General features: G+C 42.5%; 1 protein-coding gene across 1 annotated transcript; it reads right to left on the bottom strand.

The window, feature by feature from the left end:
* Nucleotides 1-365: 365 nt before the first annotated feature.
* Nucleotides 366-9,679, bottom strand: ATF3 (activating transcription factor 3). The gene is made up of 4 exons (XM_086460617.1): nt 9,633-9,679; nt 2,549-2,792; nt 1,504-1,611; nt 366-563 (listed from the first exon to the last, which is right to left on the bottom strand). Exons 1-4 carry the CDS (start codon nt 9,677-9,679, stop codon nt 366-368), a joined length of 597 nt encoding a protein of 198 aa, XP_086316743.1.
* Between the last annotated feature and the right edge of the window lie 10,667 nt (nt 9,680-20,346).

Here is a 20,346-nt window from a genome sequence, read left to right as displayed (position 1 = left end):
ACAGCTGTCTGTACCATGTGCATCATCAGAAGTCATAGTGTTCTAGCACAAACGTCGTGAGTGCAGGTACTGTATACTAGCAGAGCGCTAAAACTTCTGAAGCTGTTGTCTGTAGCTCCTAGGAACAGCAAGTATGACAGGTGCAAAACCTATATTTGAGGCAGAAGACTCTTCAGTTTGATTGAGACCAGATCTTCCAAGGGGAAGAACCACTGTCAAGCCAAAATGATTCTTTCCACTTAAGAAAGCAATCTGCCCTTCCTAAAGGCTCTTGACTAATAGAATCCTACACATTATGTCAGATCCTCCATGGATTCTGGTAGTTGTTAAAAACACTATAAATGCTTCCATGTTTTCCATATCACTTAACCTTGTAATGTGCCTTCTTTGATCTGTTGAATAAAAAGATTCCTTTCATCTTCAGGTGTCCTTCCGTTCTGCGCCCGAACTATACAAGTGGGCCTGTGAAGATTTAGCATGTATATCAAATGCTGCTTCTCATTCTTTAGCTCTTCTATCTGGGCTTTTAATTCTGCATTGATAGTTTCCAGCTTTTCTGATTCCTAGTCACAAAGGACAGACACAACTATTAGACTGAGCAGTTCAAATAGTTAATTGCAATGTTCATTTAATAGTTGCAGTCTTATCAGTGGGAAAGCATATGGCTAGCAGAGAAAGAAATTGCCTGTTCTTAGTGTCCTGTAATGGTGAAACTGTACATCCCCCAGCCAATAATAGTCTAAAAACCAGATTGATCGTTACCTTCTTTGGCCTTTAGAGAAGTGTAACGGAAGTTGAAAAGCCAAGTTCAGACTCATATTCACTTACAATGACAGGCACCCAAAGCATTATTGCCATCTTCTGCAAAGTTATTCTGAACTTTTTAGGTCAAAAGTTGACCCAAAATTATCTAATGCCTCATATAACCCCCTGGAACATCATGTCACAAACCTGTAAACACATGTTACACTAACAAAGCAAGGATGTAACTTTTTTCTTCCACTGCCCCTAGATACAGGAATAAAGACAGGCCTGATGCTGCTGTACTGTAGTTGTATATCATGGCAGAGCAGATGAAGACACGACTGGGGTCTTAGGACAGAGGATTTGGTGGTAATCTACTATGCCACTCATTTCATAAAGAAGTAGAAATTATTTGGCAGTGTTTGTAGGCTCCTGGTCTCCACAGTGAATATTACAAGAAATGAGATTTTACTTCAATTTGTGTTCAGTGTACACATTCAGATTAATATTATCCCCATAGACAAGATCTGTCGCCGAAGCAGCAATCTCTTTTCACTCCTACCGTGCTTTCACTTTACTCCAGTTTTAACCAAGATTGGTTTTAATATATAACTTGTTCATTTTTTTATAACTAATGTTTTGAAGGGTTTACAGAGTTCTGGGTGACATCCTTCTGTATTTGCTACTATGACAGTACTCCATGCTATCTGCTTGGATCCTGGCAGGATAACAGATTAACAATTCAAGCCAGACACTTACTTTCTGTAAACATTCTGTTTTTTCCTTCTTTTTGTTTCGACACTTTGCAGCAGCAATTTTGTTCCTTTCCCTTCTTCGCTTTTTTCTTTCATCCTCTTCGGGAGAAAACTATCCCATAAAAAGAGATACACACAATCCATAAGATGCTATAAATACACGACCTGTATTTTGATAACCTATGCATTTTTAAAAGCAACACGCATAGTGTGGTCAGTACTCACATCATCAGTTACACAAGAATGTGATACTGACATTACCTGCCGTACAGCAAAATGACAGTAACTCCATTAGAATGGTCAACAAAAACCTGACTGGAGTTTGGATGAATGTAATCCATGTGACAGCTCATTTTAAATCAATGGTACTTAAACTTGCCAGGTGTCTCCCCAAACTGACTTCCACACCTCCATCTTTCCTCCATTTCCCAAGGAGGAAGAGGAGCGAGGGGCATGGGGAGCAGAGTGGAGGATGTGTCATGAATGAGGCAGCAAGAGTGCAGCAAACTAAAGGTAGCACTGAAAAGGGGATATTAACACTCTCCTTCGAGTTTTGCTTTGTTTCCTGTGGAGGCTCAGACCAAGCCGTAGCTATTTCCCTAACTCAAGCTGTTTCCCCACTTTATAAGAGAAATTTTTTTCACACAGACTATTAAAGTAAAAACTAGTGTGGACACAGCACGGCGTGTCTATATTAGTCTGGCCCACGTGGGTCCTGCTGGACTGTCCTCAATGAAATAAAACTTCAGCAGTGACTTATTCTAAGTTCATCCATAAGTATGCAGAGAAATCAGATTAGTGCTTGTTCTAATCACTGCAAAACATTGTCCTTAGTCCATGATCAAAACCAAAACATCCAGCTGTAGGCCTTAACAGAAATGAGAAATACCAGAGGGTTTCCCAGAAGCACTTAACAAAAAGCCAAGCAGCAGGCTTAAAAGGATCGAGTATGGTGGAGATGGTTGTCTGTAGTTGACATAATTGCTGATCTTGCAGTGAAACTTTATTAGAGAACTAGTCACACTGAAATGCTATTTAGAGAGACATACCTCTGTTTTCATGATTGAGGTGTCAATCGGCCTTTCAGAAACTGTCACCGTGTCCAATGCAGAAGACATCCTGTGGGACTGACGCTTATTCTGAATGGCGAACCTCAGTTCCTCTTTCACCAGTGGGGTTAAATTTGTGAAATCATCAAACCCCAGTGACCCTGCAGGGGACAAAGTAGGAACAATTGCGGAGGCGCTGACTTCTAATGCAGATACCTGGCCTGAGTGTTGGACCATCATTTTGCTGAAAGGTAAAAAGAGATAATAATAGTCTTTTAACAACTTTAGAAAGGCAGATAATATCTCCTAGAGACATATTTTGTACTGTGAATAATACTGTTTTCTTGCATTGCTTCAGTCCCCACTCCCAGTCTACCCCAATCTCTCACTAGAGACAAGCAGTTAAGAATTCGATCACTAGTAAAAATTTCTACTTCATGTTAACTTAGACCTAGTATTTAAAAATACTAGTATTAGCATATCACACAATTTCTAGGTCTTTCTGAAACTTAATATTGAAAAAAAATTTGTGTGTATGTATACTGTGAAGTTTTAAACTGGTAATGTGTGGCAAATAAGAATTGAGTGAATAGGAAGAGAAAGAGAATAAGGAAAAAAAAAAGATCAGAAAGCAAAGAATTATTGTTGTTATTATTTAAAGCAGAGAAGGAGCTTAATATTATCTCCATCCTCAGAGCTATAGCACCACAGATTCCAGCTTCATATGGACAGAGCGCACCTTGATCTCAGCTACGTTTAGGCAAAGCACAGCGAGTTCTACTAGAAGCTGAAGTTGGCTAATCAAGATGGGTTCTGTCACAAAATTACCATGCTCAATTTTATACAGAGTTGCAGATCTGGTTATAAACTCCTGAAAAATGGTTAACAAGAAGAGCTGGCACAAAGGTAAAAGTCTATACATGCTCTGCGGCTTCAAAGCACAGGCTGAGTTGAAGGGATTGAGTCACAAAAAACATGAAGCCGTTCGTTTCATTCCTTTGCTCTTGTAAAATTTGTAAATGTCCTCATGTACCCTCAAGAAGAGGTTTGAAATTCTTAAATATTTATGGTTGGATCTCCTGCTGATATAAAACAGTGTGACTGAAGAGACTTCAGGGGAATTATGCAAATGGACACCCACGGAGGAACCTCATTTCTAGTAGTTTTCCTAAGAAAATGAACCTACCCGACAGTGCTCTCTACCTTCCTCTTTTTAGTCATTCATTTTCTAGCCAATTTTGGAGGGAGAGGGGCCCCCTACGTGCTTTGTGATAACTGGTGACCCCACTGAGGGAGAAAGAGCCAAAACTCAGCGGTCAGACATTCAAACATCGTGGGCAACCTAGCTAGCCAATGCACAGAGCTCTGAACGACACAAACCATCCCCCGCCCAGAAGAGGTGAGAGAACAGGTGTGGAAGAAAGCTGAGCACTTTTTGCGTGTGGCCCAAGGGACAAAAGGTGCAAATCCATGGGAAATCAGCTTGTATTACTTCCCTTATTCATAAAGCAACTTGTGTTAAATTGGATTTTACCACATATTGGTTTTCCAGCTTTCTTTGGTGTGTAGGTTTTGGGGTTTTTTTATAGCTGTACAAGTAATTACAGTGTGTGTTATCTACTCTTGATTAGAACTGTAGTAATTATAGCAAAGTCAACTGTAATTAACTTAGTGCAGGTAAGCAAATAGTTGCCTCGGGGTAGCAGTGTGGGTAAGTTAAATTTCCACATGGCCAACCCAGAACCGCACAGTTCCCCATACGCTACTTCTGTAACCCAGCAAGAAATGTTTGAGGTCACGTGCCTTGCCAAGAAGATACATTTTGCTCAGAGATATCTAAAAATACATTGTATATCCACACTGGTGCAAATGAGAATAGAATCTGGTTCATTGTTAAGTGAGGTAAATACAAAAATCTGAGGACAGTGAACTGCCAGTTGGTAGAAAATACCATGTCCAGCTGCAGTCTTCCTCACTTCTGCCTCACCCTGTCTCCACAGAAGAGCTGAACATTCCCCAGAGTCTGAGGGTAAAATCCTGAACCCACTGAAATCAAGAGGACTTTCTGTTGACCTCAATGGGGACAGGATTTCACCCGTAGTTATTAAAGATGAGGAAATTATTTGGAACAATTTGTTATTTAGAAAGACCTTGGGAAATTTATGTAATTCTCTTCAGAAAGCCCCTGCTCATGAGTCACATTTAAAGTACTGATACGGTTTAATCCTATAATCTCAGAAAGATAGCAGTTACTCTTTTCCAACAAGTCAGAAATGGCCCTATAACTTCCAGCTGAAGTCCTCCTAGCATTATTTACCATTTAGCCACATTCAACCATTCAAGTCATTTAAACAGGCTGATTCCAGATGACATCAAACCCTTCATTCCGAGCAGAAATTTCATCTATTTTCACTGAACAAGTCTCCTTGGCTGCCAGTGATGGCTTCACTCAACAGTTAATTCTGTATAATTCAATCAAACCAGGAGTGTTAAATTAACAGCAAAACTCTTTCTCCAGTCTACAAAGTAATTAATTGGGCTACTAATTTTTGAGCTCTGGTGTTTTATTCAATTATTTTTCTGTTTAGGTGAACTTTTAATTAAGGTCAGCAGCAACAGCAGAGGAAACCAAGAATGTCTGTGCCTGAGAAATTGTGTTAGTTGTGGATTTGTGGATTTCTAATAGTTAGTGCTAAGTGTACCACGAGCACCACCAAAAAGCTCACCCATCTGTCACTAGTGTAAAAAAAAAAAAAAAAAAAAAAAAAGAAGGGGGTAAGGTGCCCACAGGGAGGGAAAGCACAGAGAGGGAAGTGTCCTTGACCGTAGAAACTTGCTGCTGTCCTGCCCGAACAGCTCGCTGACCTTCCAGACATCCTGAAAGGCATCTCTATTTACTCAGACTTTAGGGAAGGGAGGGCCTACCAGGGGCTGAGGTTTGTGTATGGATTTCTGCCATGAGCTGAGTCCCATTTTACAGAGCTTTTTGCTACTGGTTTGCTTTCCTGGGGCAGGGCTTCTGGACAGTGCCTACTAGGGTAGGCTTCCAGCCTACCACTGGGATCGTTAGGAGCCACCATGATACAAATAACAAAAATAACAAAAACAATCAGCCTTGTGTTAAAGCTGCTCAGTAAGCTGAATAGATTCCCTTTCCATCACAACAAGGTAGATGTTTTCCAATTTCTGAGGAACAAAGCTGCTTTTAGAAATGTTTTACAAGAAGAAAAACTAGATTTTGCTATTTTTAAAAAATGCAACAAGTTGCCCTTCCTTTATCCCAAGTTTTGTACAAATCGTACCTCTGTCTATAAGACATCAAGAGCACTTTCTCATTTTTCTCTGAGTTTGCAAAGGTGGGGAAACAGCAAGAATAAGAATGACAAGCCTCAAAGCATGATTACATCTGGGCTTTTCTGATACGACCTCTGTTTACTTTGTTAGACCATGCACATGGACCTGGGCTCCAGGCTGCTTCAGGCAGTCCTGAAGTTACTGACATCAAAGGTGCTGAACATTTCAGACCTGCACCATAAAGGAACAGCTTGTTCACAGCATGAGTTAATGCTTCATTACTTTATTTTAGTTTTGGAATTCTCCAAGAGAACAGCTTTTCTATTAATGGTACCGTCCCAATTCAGGTAGATTCAAACAACTTTATTCATTCATTCTGCCCCCATTTTTTGTTTGTTCTTTTGCTGATGATTCTTTCCATCCACAGTGTTTTACATCTCATCTGCCAATATTTTAATTTCAGGACATACTTCCTAGCTGTGCATTTCTATTATTTAAGGGTAGTCTTGTTTAATGTTTAATATTAAAAGTGACTACTCTGAGAGTCTTTTCTTCCTTGCTTAACTGCAGATGGCTGGCTGTGCCTTTTGGTTTTATTTCTTCATAGAAATTCCTTTTCCTCTGGTGCTGATGCAATAAACCCCGATAACCATTGAGGTTAATCTTAAACAGCATTAAGAGCAATTACAGTTCACAACCTCTGTGCACGCTGGGTGACCTTAAGCTTTCTGACATCCCACATCATTCCCCAACCATTTTCTCCTGCCTCCTAGCTCCTCAAGTGCCGCTACTAGGAGGAGAATGAATTTCCAACAGGAAACTCGTTCTCTGAAACAAGTTTGCCGTTGTGTCACGCCTGACTTGATTAGGCAACAGTTTAGCAACTGAATCTTCTTCATGTCAAGACATGGGGACAGAACGAAAATTGAGCGTCCCGGGCTCACGCCGGGAGCTCCCGCTCGTTTCGCGTACGTACAACAGACACACCTCTACGGGGCAGCGCGGGGGATACTCGTCCCGCTCCGGCTCCCCGGTCCCTGCCCCCGCGGACCCTCGGCGCCACCGCTGCCCCCGCCGCGCTCCGGCATCCCCGCCGCCCCGGGGCCGGCGCCGTCCCCCCGCCGAGGCCGCCACCGCGCGGTGCCGAGCGGCGCTGCCGGCCCGGGGCGAGCCGGGGCTCGGCAGAGCTCCCTCCCGGCGCTCCCCTCTGCCGGCAGCCCCGGGCAGGGGGTTCCCCCTAAACGGGAGCGCGGGGACGGGCGGGCGGGAAGCTCCGGCGGGGGCTTTGCCCAGAGCTGACGGGGAGGCGGCGGCACCGCCGCACCCGACCTCGCTCTGCGGGGCGAAACTTTCCCCCCGTCTCTCCGCGGAAGCCACCGGGGAGGGCATCTCCCCGTGGCGGGACACGCTCCCACGGAGCTCAGCCCCTCAACCCGCCGGCACGGAGCGTCTCGGCGTCTCCCCTCCCGCTCCCACCTACCTTCCTCCCGCTGCTGCTTTCCCAGCCGGAGGGAAGGGGCTCCGCACCCGCCCCGCAGCGCCGCCGTCCCGGGAGTCGTTCCCTCTCCTCCTCCGGGAGAGCAGCTCTCGCCTCTCCCCGCTCCTCTGTCTCTCGCTTCGGTTGCATCACCCCCCTTATATAGCCGAGCGGGCAGCGCTGGTATTTACTCTGGCGGCGAGTCCCGGGCTGATGTCATGCTATTAATAGCCTCCCCGAAAGAGAGGGAGGAGGGAAACGGAGCCCGGGGCGGTGATGCAAGGCTTTCCCCGCCGGCACGGCTCGGCACGGCGCGGCACGGCGCGTTCCGCGCCGTGCCGAGCCGTGCCGAGCGGCATCACAGGTCCCCCACCGAGGAGCATCCATCGGCACCCGGCTAGACGCCGTCCTCTCTCCCTCTTTCGCTTGATTTTTATTTTAAATTAAGGCTCGGGGTGTGTGTGTGTGTGTGTGTGTGTGTGTGTTTTTCTTTCTGCGGGCCGTTTTGCTGCTGAGAATAAATCAAAGTCCCTCTCATGACAGAAAAAAAAAAAAAAAAGAAAGAAAAAAAAAAAAAGGAAAACTGGAGACGGTGTAGTTTTCGAAAGGATTGAAAAATGTGATCTTATTCCTCAGGAAAAAAATGTTTAACGCTGCCCCCTGCTTCCCGCACACTCCCCACCCCCACCCCCCCGCGCTGTTTTAGATGACAGTTCACTTTACACGAAGAGGAAGACTTCACGTTTTCCTCCTCAGATCAAAGACCCGTTTAATGAAATGATAGAAAGCTAAAAAGAATGTGTTGGTTTGGTTGTTGTTGTTGTTTATCTTTTCTTAAAACACAACAGCACACAATTTCCTTATGATTTCAGGGAAAACCAGGGAGTTCCTATAGGAGGGAGGGAAATATGGTGGTGGCTGTGGTGAAGGGGGTTTTGTTTTGTTCTTTTCTTTTGTTTGTTTCCATAGCTTCCTGGTTTGTCAAACGACAGAAATTGCCTTCTAAAAGCCCCCAAAGTGCTAGAAAGTAAGATGTGTCAAGAAAGCGTTTACTCAGGAGAGACACAGAAGGCTTCCAAAGACAGATGCACAGTATTATCCAGTATGCTAATATTCCATATACAATACATACAAACTTGTCATTAAGACAGTCTTCAAGTCTCTGTACTAGGCATGGAAAGATCAGGACATTTCATGTTTGAGGATATTCCAGCTAAACCAATATAAAATGTATACCTTCCTCTATAAAATGTGTGCCCTGATCAAGGGTTCCAATCAGTTAATTAATTTCATAATGTTCAATGTGTTTGTATCTTGATAATAGGTAATACATCTCAAGAGGTATATTCTGGGGTATATTAGCATTTTATCAAGGATATCGATTTCTAACACCAGTTTGACATTCCCTCTGAATCGACCCTCTATGTGCACGTGGCTGCCTGGGTGTATATGTATATACATAACTATACACATCGGCCACACAGACAGGAGTAATACTCTTAGCTTTTTAAATGTCCTGCTGCTAGCATGCATTTTTGCAAACTTAATGCTTCTATTTTACATTTAATTTTCTGCTTTTGAAAAAAAAATCTGGTGGGGAAAGGCAGGAATCTGGAGTAGTGACGTTGGCTTTCCTCCTGGGGAAGGTGCCGTTGTTCCTGTTCTCCCCAAACAATGAAATGCACTTTGCAGAGGGCAGGAGTGAGCTCCTCTGACCTACCTGGCAGCTCTCCGTGTACAGCTCCTGCAAGCTGCAGGCTCTTCTTTTTCACTCACCTATAGATAAATCATTCTCAGCTCTTTCAAAATATGTTTATTGCCTTATCTTTATTAATCTGGGTTAATCAGTGTCAAGTATAATGCCAGGCAAAATCTTTGCTCTTCAGAAGGGTCTACAGCAAGCTTTACATTTCAGCTCGGTGCAGTCTGTGAAGTTTTCTTTTTACTTCAGAGGCATAATTTTATAATTCATGCCGCGTTCAAGAACAGCTGGCATCGTTTTTCTCAAGCCTAGAAGAAAAAAAAAAATCCCTCTCAAGCAGAGGCCAAATGTGGAAAATTTCTTCCCAAAAGATAATTGATTGGGAAGTTCTGGGCATGAAGTTATTGTGGAAACGTGTTAGCAACATCAATTTTAGTGGCCATGAACAGGTGCTTGCTGTAATTCTGACAGAGATTTAGCAACTGTCCATTCTTATTTAGTTAGATGTACCAGAAGTGGGAATTTATTTGTTTTTAGCTAAGCAGAGAAATGTCACAGAATAATGAAGGGGGGAAAAAAGCAAGTCCCTCCTTCAATATGGGTAGAAGTACCTTGGAAATCCAAGTGTTGTTATTCTGTCATTAAGGGTCACTGACATCTACTCAACAATCACAACACTTCACCAAGAAGGCAGATGATTATCTTGTTTTGAAATGGTACTATGTTACAGAAAACTAAAGCTGAGAGATTTGTTTGCTATACAATGCTGCTTCACCACTGCTGGTACCATTATTGCCCATGAGCTACAGCCGGCACTAAAAACTGACAGGAAACCAGTTGTGTTCATTCTTGAACTACTCCTGAAGTGAGCCAGCTCCTCCCTGCAAAGCAAACAGAGAGACTGTTCCTGTGCGCATTTAAGATTAGGCCACTGAAACATGTCCTGGCTTGAAATTCTTTAGTGAAAAAAGAAAATGAAACTGCAGTGAAAAATAAACCCAGTTCCACTGTGTCACATAGGTTTTACCCTGCTTCCCTGTAAAACCAAAGCTAACTTGATCTCAGTAAAGATGTAGGATCACATTCCAGTCAAAAAAAAAAAAAAAAAAAAAAATTAAGGCTATCAGGAAGTCAAAGTAAAACCAAGTGCAGCCACCAGATGCTCTGATGTTCTTTGCCAGTTTCATTTTCCAACTCATAAAATATTTTTCATTTGCCTCCCTCTAAACATTTACCGGTCCTTTTCCATTTCATTCCTCTCTTTCATCACAAACTTCAGGGGACAGTCCCCCTGAAACAGCACTCATTTCACAGAGGTGGCATTCATGTTCATTATTTCTACTTTCCCTTAAGCCAGGCACAGCAGCACATCGCCAGAAGACTGACGTGTATTGGGTCCTTCTCCCTCTGCAGAGACATTAGGCTGAACACCACGGCGAGGTCCTTGCAGCCCTCCAGGAATCTCCAGTGTAGAGGCAAGAATTCTTTCTGTTACCTTTCCCTGACCAAATCCTGCCTCCATGTCCCTTGACGCTACTTTATATGCTGTGGGTATTTAATTAAAGCTAAAATAGGGCTGTCTCCTTGCTGAACAGTGATATAGACATCATCATACAGAGGAACAGACTCCCATCCTTAGAGCAAAAGCTTTCTACTGTCCTCTGTCTTAACATTTACACAACTATAGGACGCCAATCAGAGTAATACAATTAAAAACCCTGTGTGTCATCCAGATCCTACGTTGGTTTATGGTCATGCAGTTCCATTAAAACTGGTCTGGTGAAAACATAATTAGATGTAGATAAATAAAATGTGTAGTGATACCCTGAGTAAAACCTGTCTTTCTGTGTCCTTTGTGGTTTCAATTGTATTAAATTTTGAAATTACCATAACCCTGACAGGTCCGATTTTTTCCTGTATGGCACATATATGAGAAAGAGGTTTCTAGAACTCAGAGTTATCGTGTGGCAAGATCAGCACAGAATCAGGTTGCTTGACCCTGGCCAAAAAAGCATTGTCTATTTCTATGATGGGAATCAACCTTCACCACGATTTTTGCTATGTGGTACACTCAGGTCTGAATCTACGTGGCAAGACTCCCCTATTCCCCAAAACGTGCACTAGTTTTGAGACAATTTTTCCATCTGACTGGACTAACATCAGAGTTGAAACTTGGGACTACTTTTTCCAAGGTTTAGATTGCTACTGCTTTGAACCATGGGAGCAATCTGCAGTAGAAGTAGCACTAGCCATCCCCACTCAGACCAGGACTTTTCAGCTGCTGTCTGGGGGCTCCTTGGGCATCTGTGGGCTACTTCCAAGAGTTTCTCCACAAAGTGAATAATACATACACCACACCACCCCCCCACCCCCCCCACCCCCCCACCCCCCCCTAAGCCTACAGTAGTGAGGATCAGATTCACTCTGGAAAGTTTGGATCTCTATGGAGCGAAAAGGTCCAAAAATTGAGGGAGTTAAAAACCATGGAGTTAGAGGACAGACTCTCACAGAGGCTGCATGGCAAACCCTGCTACAGTCTTACATTTAATACCACTCAAGTCGATGAGTGTATGTCTTGTGGAGGGAAACAAGTGCACTATTTTAACTTCTCTTATTCTTTAACACTGAAGATGAAATTCATTATCTTCTTGCTTTTCTCTCCTCAGCTTACCTTTCTTTCTTTACTGGCTGTTTCCATCACTATCTCTCTAAATCCATCTATTTTCCATTTATTACCTCCTTTTGGACACTGCATTTCCTACTCTCTTTTGCTTTGTTTCAGTAATAACCACCTTCCCCATTTCCTTAAAACAGCAGCTTCTCCTTTTCTTTTGCCGCTTCCCTGTTTCTCCTCTTCTCACTTGTTTTTTTGCTCTCTGTATCCCTGGATTCCGTCATCCCCCTTTCTGTTCCCTTTTTCCATCAATTCTTCTCCCATTGGTCCTTCTGCTCCTGCCCAGTAGCTTCCTAAGCTTAAATGAGTAATTTTAATTTTCTCTTTCACTTTCCTTTCTCCACTAATAAGATGGAGGCACTGATAACAAAATTACTGGTGGGTGTGATAAGACGTATATTTCAGGACCAGATTCCAGTGCCCAAAATTACCACGAACTTTAGCGGAGCTTTACTAAATTAAATGTTCCACAAGGTTGTCAGTCATTCTTACACGCAGCGCTTTGGGAGCGTGGGATGGAGGGGCGAGTTATACAAACACCCCATCTCTCCAGCTGCGAGGCGGCACTAATGCTGGCCCAGTCAAGTATCTCTTTAGTTCCCTATTGCTGAGGAGGTTTTCTTATCAGATGGACTTTGTGCACCGGCATAGAAGCTGGCTAAGCACAATAACCTGTAATAATACTTTCTGATCTCTTTGGATACATCCAGACAGTAACCAACAAGGAAAAGAGATCCCACATGTGAAAGAATCACATCTTAAACCAGACTGAATAAAGCAAACTCATCGGTTCCACAGTACAAGCAAAATGATAGGCCAGATATATTAATTGCTCTCAGGCAAATGTAAATTGTATCTCCTTTATGGTGCCTTTATAGTCCCATCCACTTAATGGGGAGAAAAGTTCAATCTTCACATCATTGAGAAAAGCTCAACCTCCCTATCCTTTCCGCCTTGTAAAAGCATGACAAATTTTGTTTGAGAGCAGTTAGAGACTCATACTGAACTTCATCAACGGCTTTACCTGTAAAAAAAATGATCACCGATTAAAGTACCAAGACCTGATCCAACTGTTATTGAAGTCAATGGAAAGATTCCCACTGACTTCAATGAGAGATAAATTTAGCCCCCAGGGACTATAAAAATCAGCACTTAGTCACACTGGTTCTCAGCGTACAAAACTCTCCTCTTGAAATGACTTCAAAGAAATGCTAGAAATTATTTGCTGAAGGTGTAAGTTTCCCTTAGGTGGACTAATGTAGTTATGGTTTGTATGCCAGGTACACACAGAGGGTGAGAGGAAGAATGTGTCTGTTTTCACTCTGATAAGTTACAAATATTTTGGAGGCATTATGGAATCATCATGCTGCTACAAACAAATACAGACGCACGCACACGTGTGCATGCACACGTGTGCACACACACACACACACTCCCTATAAAAATAACCTGTCCCCATTGATTACACCGTGTGTGCATAAAGAATACACTGGGACTTGATATCATTAACGATACTTTAAACAGTTCTTCTAATCTGCCTGGAAAATATGTAATTTACAATTTGCCATAATAATTACAAATGCACATTTCTAATATTAAACATTGATTTCTACATAAATACCATTTCAAACACCAACAATGTATGACACCAATTTGAAATCTACAGAAGATTCAAAACCAAGGCTGCCATTGCAGCTTTCGCTCTGCTTATCGTTTGTCCTCTCACCTACTCTACATGTGCCTTGCCATGAAAGGAACACATGAATGATCTTAACTTTCAGCCTCTTATCTTTCCTGGTTTATTTTTTTGGCTTTAACTGTACAGTAACTTGCCCAGATAATAAGAACGAAGTGTAAGTAAAATGGAATCAATAGAGCTGCACGCAGCTTTAAAATTAGGCTGCCTTAATTGCAGTTACAGAAGCATTCCCTGAACCCAAATCCTGACTGTTCTGTGGCATGGGAGGCTGCTGATGAAGCCACCTCAGCAACGGGGGAAGATGCAGGGTGTCACTGCACCCACCTGGGGGTCCCAAGTGACTTCAGGACAGTAGGGAATGCCACCCATTCTGGGGTAGGGTCCATCTTCTGCCTGGTGACTCTTTGAAGCAAAATGGTTACAGAGACAGAAAACTAGACTGCAGGATGTCCCTTTTCCAGGGCATGCCCTCACCACAAGGCTGTAAAGTCAGGCACCACCTGGTTTACTGTCTGACCAGCTCGTAACTTCATGATATGATAGTTTGAGCAAGATTCCCCAAACAGCACGGCTGATCGGTTTGTGGTTAGATCATTTCTCCTCAGAAAGAGGGGACATGAGTTTCATCCCTCTCAGCCAGAGGTGAGAACCCAACGCAGGTCTTTCCCTCCAGACCAAGCACTCTCACTGATGGGGTTTTATTAAAAGAGCAGCTCAATCCCTAGTGCAAGTGTAGAAAAGAAGTCTGGAACGCCCCAGTCACGGTGATGCTTAACTCTCCATTGCAGGGCAGATGGCAAGAGGGAGAGATGGGGACATTCATTTTCACCATGCCCAGCCTCCTTCTGTGGAGCTGCGATCCAGTCATTCTACACTGGAAATAATTATTAACAAGGCAGATGAGGACAGTGCTGCTCGCTGGGCTGGGAGTCAGGAAAGGAGACTGCTCCTTATTCACCATCTTTGTGTTTTCAGATAACCTGATGGTCTTCCTTTGATTCAGTTTCCCAGTCTGTTGAAACGGATAACTATTTTACATTCTAGGATGAAGTAGCTGAGATTCCCAAATGGAAATGATGGATAAGGTTGATGTTTTCTATTTTTATGTCTAGTTTCAATTAGCACTGTAACAGGCCATCAGACCTAGGCCTTTTGTTGCTGGATGCTCTCTAGATGCATTATTATCTATTCTTATTATTCAATGTGTGTCACAGTAGCATTTAGCAAACCCAGTAAGGATTCTGTATGTGTTTTTCTTATATGCAAGAGTTTTTTATATTGAGCTCTAAAAAGGACTACAGAACTTCAACTGCCAAATAGAAGCCCAGATTCAGCACAGCAATTAAATACATGGCTGAACAGGCCCTGTCCGAAAGCCTTGCCTAACTTAAGACTTGCTGTTAACGAAGTTCTCAAATAGCCTCTATAAATATTATAACTTACTCCTGTGTAATTAAGTTTCTTCTAACACATTCGGGATGAGAGCACACGACAAGGTAAAATATTGTGGTCTTTCTTCAAGGTCCTTATTTTGGCAGTTTTCTTACATGTATGGGCTGTTCAATTAACTCATTACAGACCTTTAAAGTACAGCAATTCTGTTATTTTTCTAAAACAACAAAGGTTTAGAATTTGAGTAGATGCTGAAGTACTAAAATAAACAAAAACCTAAGAACTTTAAAGAGACCTAGAGCACAAAAGCAAAGTTTGACACAGAGAACAAAAGCCGAGTGTTTTGTCCACCTCTTAATACTAAAGTCTGCATTAATAGTGGATGTTAAAAGAGTGTCTAGTTAGTAAAAAATAAGTTACACTATCTGTAATAACCATCTCTAAGGTAAATTGTCTTTTTACTATTCTTTTTCACTCTAATTCTAATGTTTGGGATTTATCAAATCATTTAAGTCTACTTTTTCGGAAAGTTATTTAGAGGTAAACATTTCCTGCACTGAACTAGGAATGCACAGGATTAATATCTGACCATTTGCACGCACCGTCCCACACGCCCAGCTGAACTCCCGTGCGTTTGAGGCCACAGGCTTTGCCAGCTGAAGCGTTCTTGGAAGCCTTCCACTCTGAAGTGAGTCTCCCTGCAGCAGCAGGAATAGCTAATGTCTGTCATGTGTAAGCAGTGATGACTGGTAAGAAAAGCTTTTTCTGGGAGTTTAATGATCAATTGGAAGAGTTTTCATCATGGAAAAGCCTTTCCCATCAGGCATTTTTACTGTAACACTTGTGAAAATGTAAAATATAAAGAAGAAAAAAAGGATCAGCTTGGCTTTGCTGGTAAATATTAAACTCCAAATGCAGCAAATAAGAAATAGTAGTAAAAGGAGAAATAGGACTGGACCCAAGGCCCCGGGGACTGCAGGGACCAAAACTGTGAAGTACAAGAGCTGTTATATATAAAGAGATTTTGCAAACTAAAGAAGAGGAGAGAAGCAAGAAACTTCATCAAGGCAGTTGCAGGACAAAAACTTTTTGGTTGGTCAGTTCTGCTCATTTTTGTGTGAATTGCTATTTGTTATTAAAGGGTTATTCTGTCCCATGTTCTACAGAACCATCTCAGGCTCTTTACAGCATGCAAGCAAATGTATGAGTAAAGCAGACTTTGAAATATGATGGAGAAACAAGATAAAATGGGTGATTTTCTAAGTTAGGTCTCCTTCAAGCTAGCAAGTTTATAACTTATAAATAAATTCCCTATATTTTTTTGGCACTGCTTCCTGGGACTATTCAAATCATAATCCGTACAAGCACATGTAAGATCTTGCTTATGCTGTGGCTTCAAGGACCAGGAAAATCAGAGAAGATCCTGCCTACCAGAGGAGATCAGTGAGGTGAAGCAGAATATTGGTTAGTGCATAATTTGGCACTTTGGTGTTTATTTCTGGAGACAGAAAGCTGTCCTGTGAAAGCAATCTCTAACAGGTATGGACGGAGCTAGTTAGAGCAGGCACTTTCTTATTGTCAGGACTTATCAAGACATTTAAGAACCAATGTGAGAGTTTCTTCTCAGATACCACTCCTGTCAAGTTCAGTGCAAGGTCAGGCCCAATTAATTTCACAGGGCTGTACCCATAATGAGAGAGGACTGCTTCTCCAGAATTACTCATTATCATTTCAAGAGTCTGCTTGCTTTTGTAGATAAATATTAAAGGATTTTTAGCGGTACTTCACACACGAACATACACACTACTTTAAAACTGTAAGGACCTAGTTAACTGGAGACACTATTCTCACCTTATAGGCAGATAAAAGACTGTGATACACACACAGCCATCAGTCAGTATGAGAGAAAGCAGAGGTATAAAAAAAAAATAGTCCTGTAAAGGGCTGTTGGGAGTATTCAGCAGATTTCACTGTGACTTCACGGTGTTCTGTACAGGAATTCAGTACTGTGCTGCTCCACATTAAGGGAGGGATTTACTGTTTTTAGGGGCTCAGTTTCCCATAAGGGGAAAATGTAGTTCAAGTCTGTTTAAATTTACCATTTTTTCCCATAAATGAAAGCTGATCAAAGTGAAATGTGCTTTACCATCCCACTTTGAAGAGACAGATGCCTGACATATTCTGGAGGGGAAGGTAGTTTCCTTGCTAATGCAGAAGTATTTCTTGCCCTTGCATAAGCCAAAATGTTCCACAGTGTATCAGAAAAAGTCTGAAATCTTTAGTTAAGTCTGCTTCCAAATGACATATGTATTGTGGCATGGGTAGGTATCAGGCAGCCCCCAGCCCAGCCTGGCACTCCACTTTGAATTTATAGCCATGTCCAGCACTTCAGAAGGACTTTTGCTCAAGTGGGGATTGCAGGATCAGTCTTACAGCTTGTTTGGAAACCATAAATTAGGCTCAGTGTTACGATTCCTGGCTTTAGTGAGGCTGTTTCCGTTGGTACCATTTATACAGTACTCCACTTTAACCAGTCAGATAAAGTGCTTGCAGTGAAAAAAAGCTCTCACAGCAAGTGAGAAGCAGATAAATCATCAGCTTCGTGGCTGGAGCTGAAACTACAGGTACGACAGTACCTAAAACAAGCCGTGACTGCCTCACAGATATAAATTGGCATAAGTGCTTTCATTTCATCACCAAGGATTTGGCTTAGGATGGTTTAGCTTGATATTTTTTGTTGATGATTTGTTTTGTGTTCAAAGCATCTGTACGAAGCAGAGAGAATAGGTAACCTAGCAGGCAACATTTAAATTTGGCAGGTCTTTTTTTACAGGTGAGTTGCGCTTTGTGAAAAGTGGGTGTTTAGGCTCCAAAGTTTTCTCAACAATTCCCTTACTGGTCTGTACAATCTCTTGAACACAGGCTATAAATCAGCACACTCACGTAGCTTCTCCCCCATCACGGGTGTTCCTACCACAGGGTATTGGTAGGACAGAGCTATGGGCCTTCTCTCTAAACTCTTTCCTGTAAACTGCGTAAGAGGGAAACTTCAGCATCCTTTGGCTTATTTGTGAATGTGCCTGCCCCAAATGGACTGCTTACAAAATATGTGGGGGGTTATAATCACCCTTCTTCATTTACCCCAGCCCAAGACTTGTCCTTGCCTCTCACAGCACCTGCTGCATACCTCCCGGAGCTCAACAGAAGGGTTGTTGGGTGAAATTTAACAGCCACAGGAGTTGAGATGAAATGAGCTAAGAGTCATCAACTATTATCATCATGGTGACTTTTAGCACCACGATCACCTATCTACCAGCATAGTCATCACCTATTTTCCAAATACTCTCTTCGGCTGATACAAGAGCCTTTGCCCTCAACTCTTGATCTCTGGATCATTTTGGTCCAAATTCTCCTTTCACTTCCCCATGTGACCTCACAGACTCCAGTTTGACAGCACTTCGTTTGCACTAATGAAAAGAGAGTTGAGCTTTGAGTCCAAATTCTCAAAGACCTTTGACCTAACATCCATTTACACGTACATGACAAGACACCTAAATATCTTGCAAGGTAGAAGGGTAAGCATTCTCTCTTGACCATTCTTCCTTCTACTATGGCACAGATTATTTCAGACTTTACATGTATACCTTATTCTCACCGCAGTCTGTGAGGCCACATTTCCATTGATGTAAGCATTAAATCAGCAGTAGGGTTAGAGCAGGACCTAATTATACTACGGTTTAATAGAGAAGCAGATTTTGTCAAGTGGGAGGTCAGCAACATATTTTTGGAGCACATCTCAAAGTTCACCCAGTACGCATCTCTTCCTTTTACTGGAATATTTATAGTTTGTTTAGTTTAAACTGGAAATATCCTTTCTGTGAACTTCTCCTGAGAGCCATTCAGGACAAAGATGGCGTGCAGAACCTCAGCCACAGCCATCAGCAGCAGGAGATCTGGGTCCTCCTCTTTTTCAAACTCTCCTGTGATGGATCAGGATGGCAGCTTTAAAGTAGACCAGCTGTAGTAACCCAAAGCAAGCAAATCCCAAGCTTCTTTAGAGAAAACCCTTGTCCAGGGCTATAAACACCCTGGCACTCAGATCCCGTATGTGCTGCAGTCAGCAACCTTCGTGTTCCTACGCAACTCCAAGTTTCATTTCTGCACAGGTGCTCAAATACCTCTGCTACCCAGCTAGGGGTCTTCCGCAGGACTATGTCCAGTGGGTTCCTGATTCTAAATCTTCCCCTGGATCCTCCAAGGTAAGTGTTTTCTGATCATGCCTATCCTACACAGTGGGAGCGAGCACCTCACAGGGTAGCCATGCCTTTCTTTGAAAGACCAGGTGCCTTTCAGGGCACTTGTTTCAAAGAAGTGAGAACAGGGCTCCACTTCTGCTCTAAAAAAATGCTTGTGTAAAATCTTTGAGCAGCCCTGGGAGCGAGGACCAGAAACAAAGTCTCTTCCTGAGCCAGCTGTCCCCCCTCTATTTTCTGCATGGCCTCAGCAAGGAGCATGGAGGGTGCTCCTCTCCTCATCTATAGCTTGATAGCTCAGGCAACCTCCCAGATCAAAAGAAATATGACATTAAACCTCGTTAGACAGTCAGTGGAACTGAACCTGGCTCTTACATAACCCTACTGAATGCTTAAAGGAAGCAGCACCACCTCATCCTTCCACCAGCCTTTGCGAGAAAGGAGTGATGCCTTGCTAAACTAAAAATAAGAGACCAAAGCACAGGCAGAGACCTCAGGGTTGTGACTCTAAAGAGGACAGAGGTGCCTCCCTACAGCCTGGGGAACAAGCAGTCCCCTATCTCCCCCTGAGAAGGCTGAGCTGCTCCCCGCACACCTTGGGCTGATTGGGGAGCCACTGCAAGGGGCTGAAGTCTTTCAGCTGAGGATCAAGACGTGTAAGACAGGAGACCTAGAAGTCAGGTATTGCTGTGATTAGATTTTGGGTGGCTGAGGTTTTATGGGAACTCCTTGGCCTCTGAGGTTCTTCAATAAGTTTACGCTATACAGTAAGGACAGCAATTATTAACAAGGTGTGAGAAACCGCTTTGTTTCCTCCTGCGATGATCCAAGTGCACCACCACTCAGGACAACTCTCTTTTAGAAAGCAGAGGGAAAATGTTTAGATGGGAGAAAATCTCAACACCTCCACAACCATGTAATTTGAACTTGTAATGTGACAGAACTGTCATATGGACATTTTTATGAGTGATTTAGTAAAGTCCAGCAGACCTTGTAAATAAAAAGCATATTTCCATTGAAAAGTAAAATACTGTTCATCTGTTTGTTGGGTTTTTTTCTGTAAATAGCATATTTGTGTTGATAGAAAAATGAAATGAACACTTAAAAAAAATAATTAATCTCTTCTTTGAAACATGCCACCTTATTCTAAAATAAACATATACATCCCAGCTGATACTCATGATGTTAAAGTAAGGATTTCTCTTTCCTACTAGAAAATACATCCACTCGGGCAGGTAATCACAGCACTGGAGTATTTAATTTTGTTAAGTTTGATATAAACTTGTTTTATAAGATACTTCGCCTAA

Source organism: Leptosomus discolor, chromosome 2 (assembly GCF_034619465.1).
Source record: "Leptosomus discolor isolate bLepDis1 chromosome 2, bLepDis1.hap2, whole genome shotgun sequence".
Lineage (NCBI taxonomy): Eukaryota > Metazoa > Chordata > Aves > Leptosomiformes > Leptosomidae > Leptosomus > Leptosomus discolor.
This window is presented reverse-complemented; position numbering and strand designations above follow the sequence as displayed.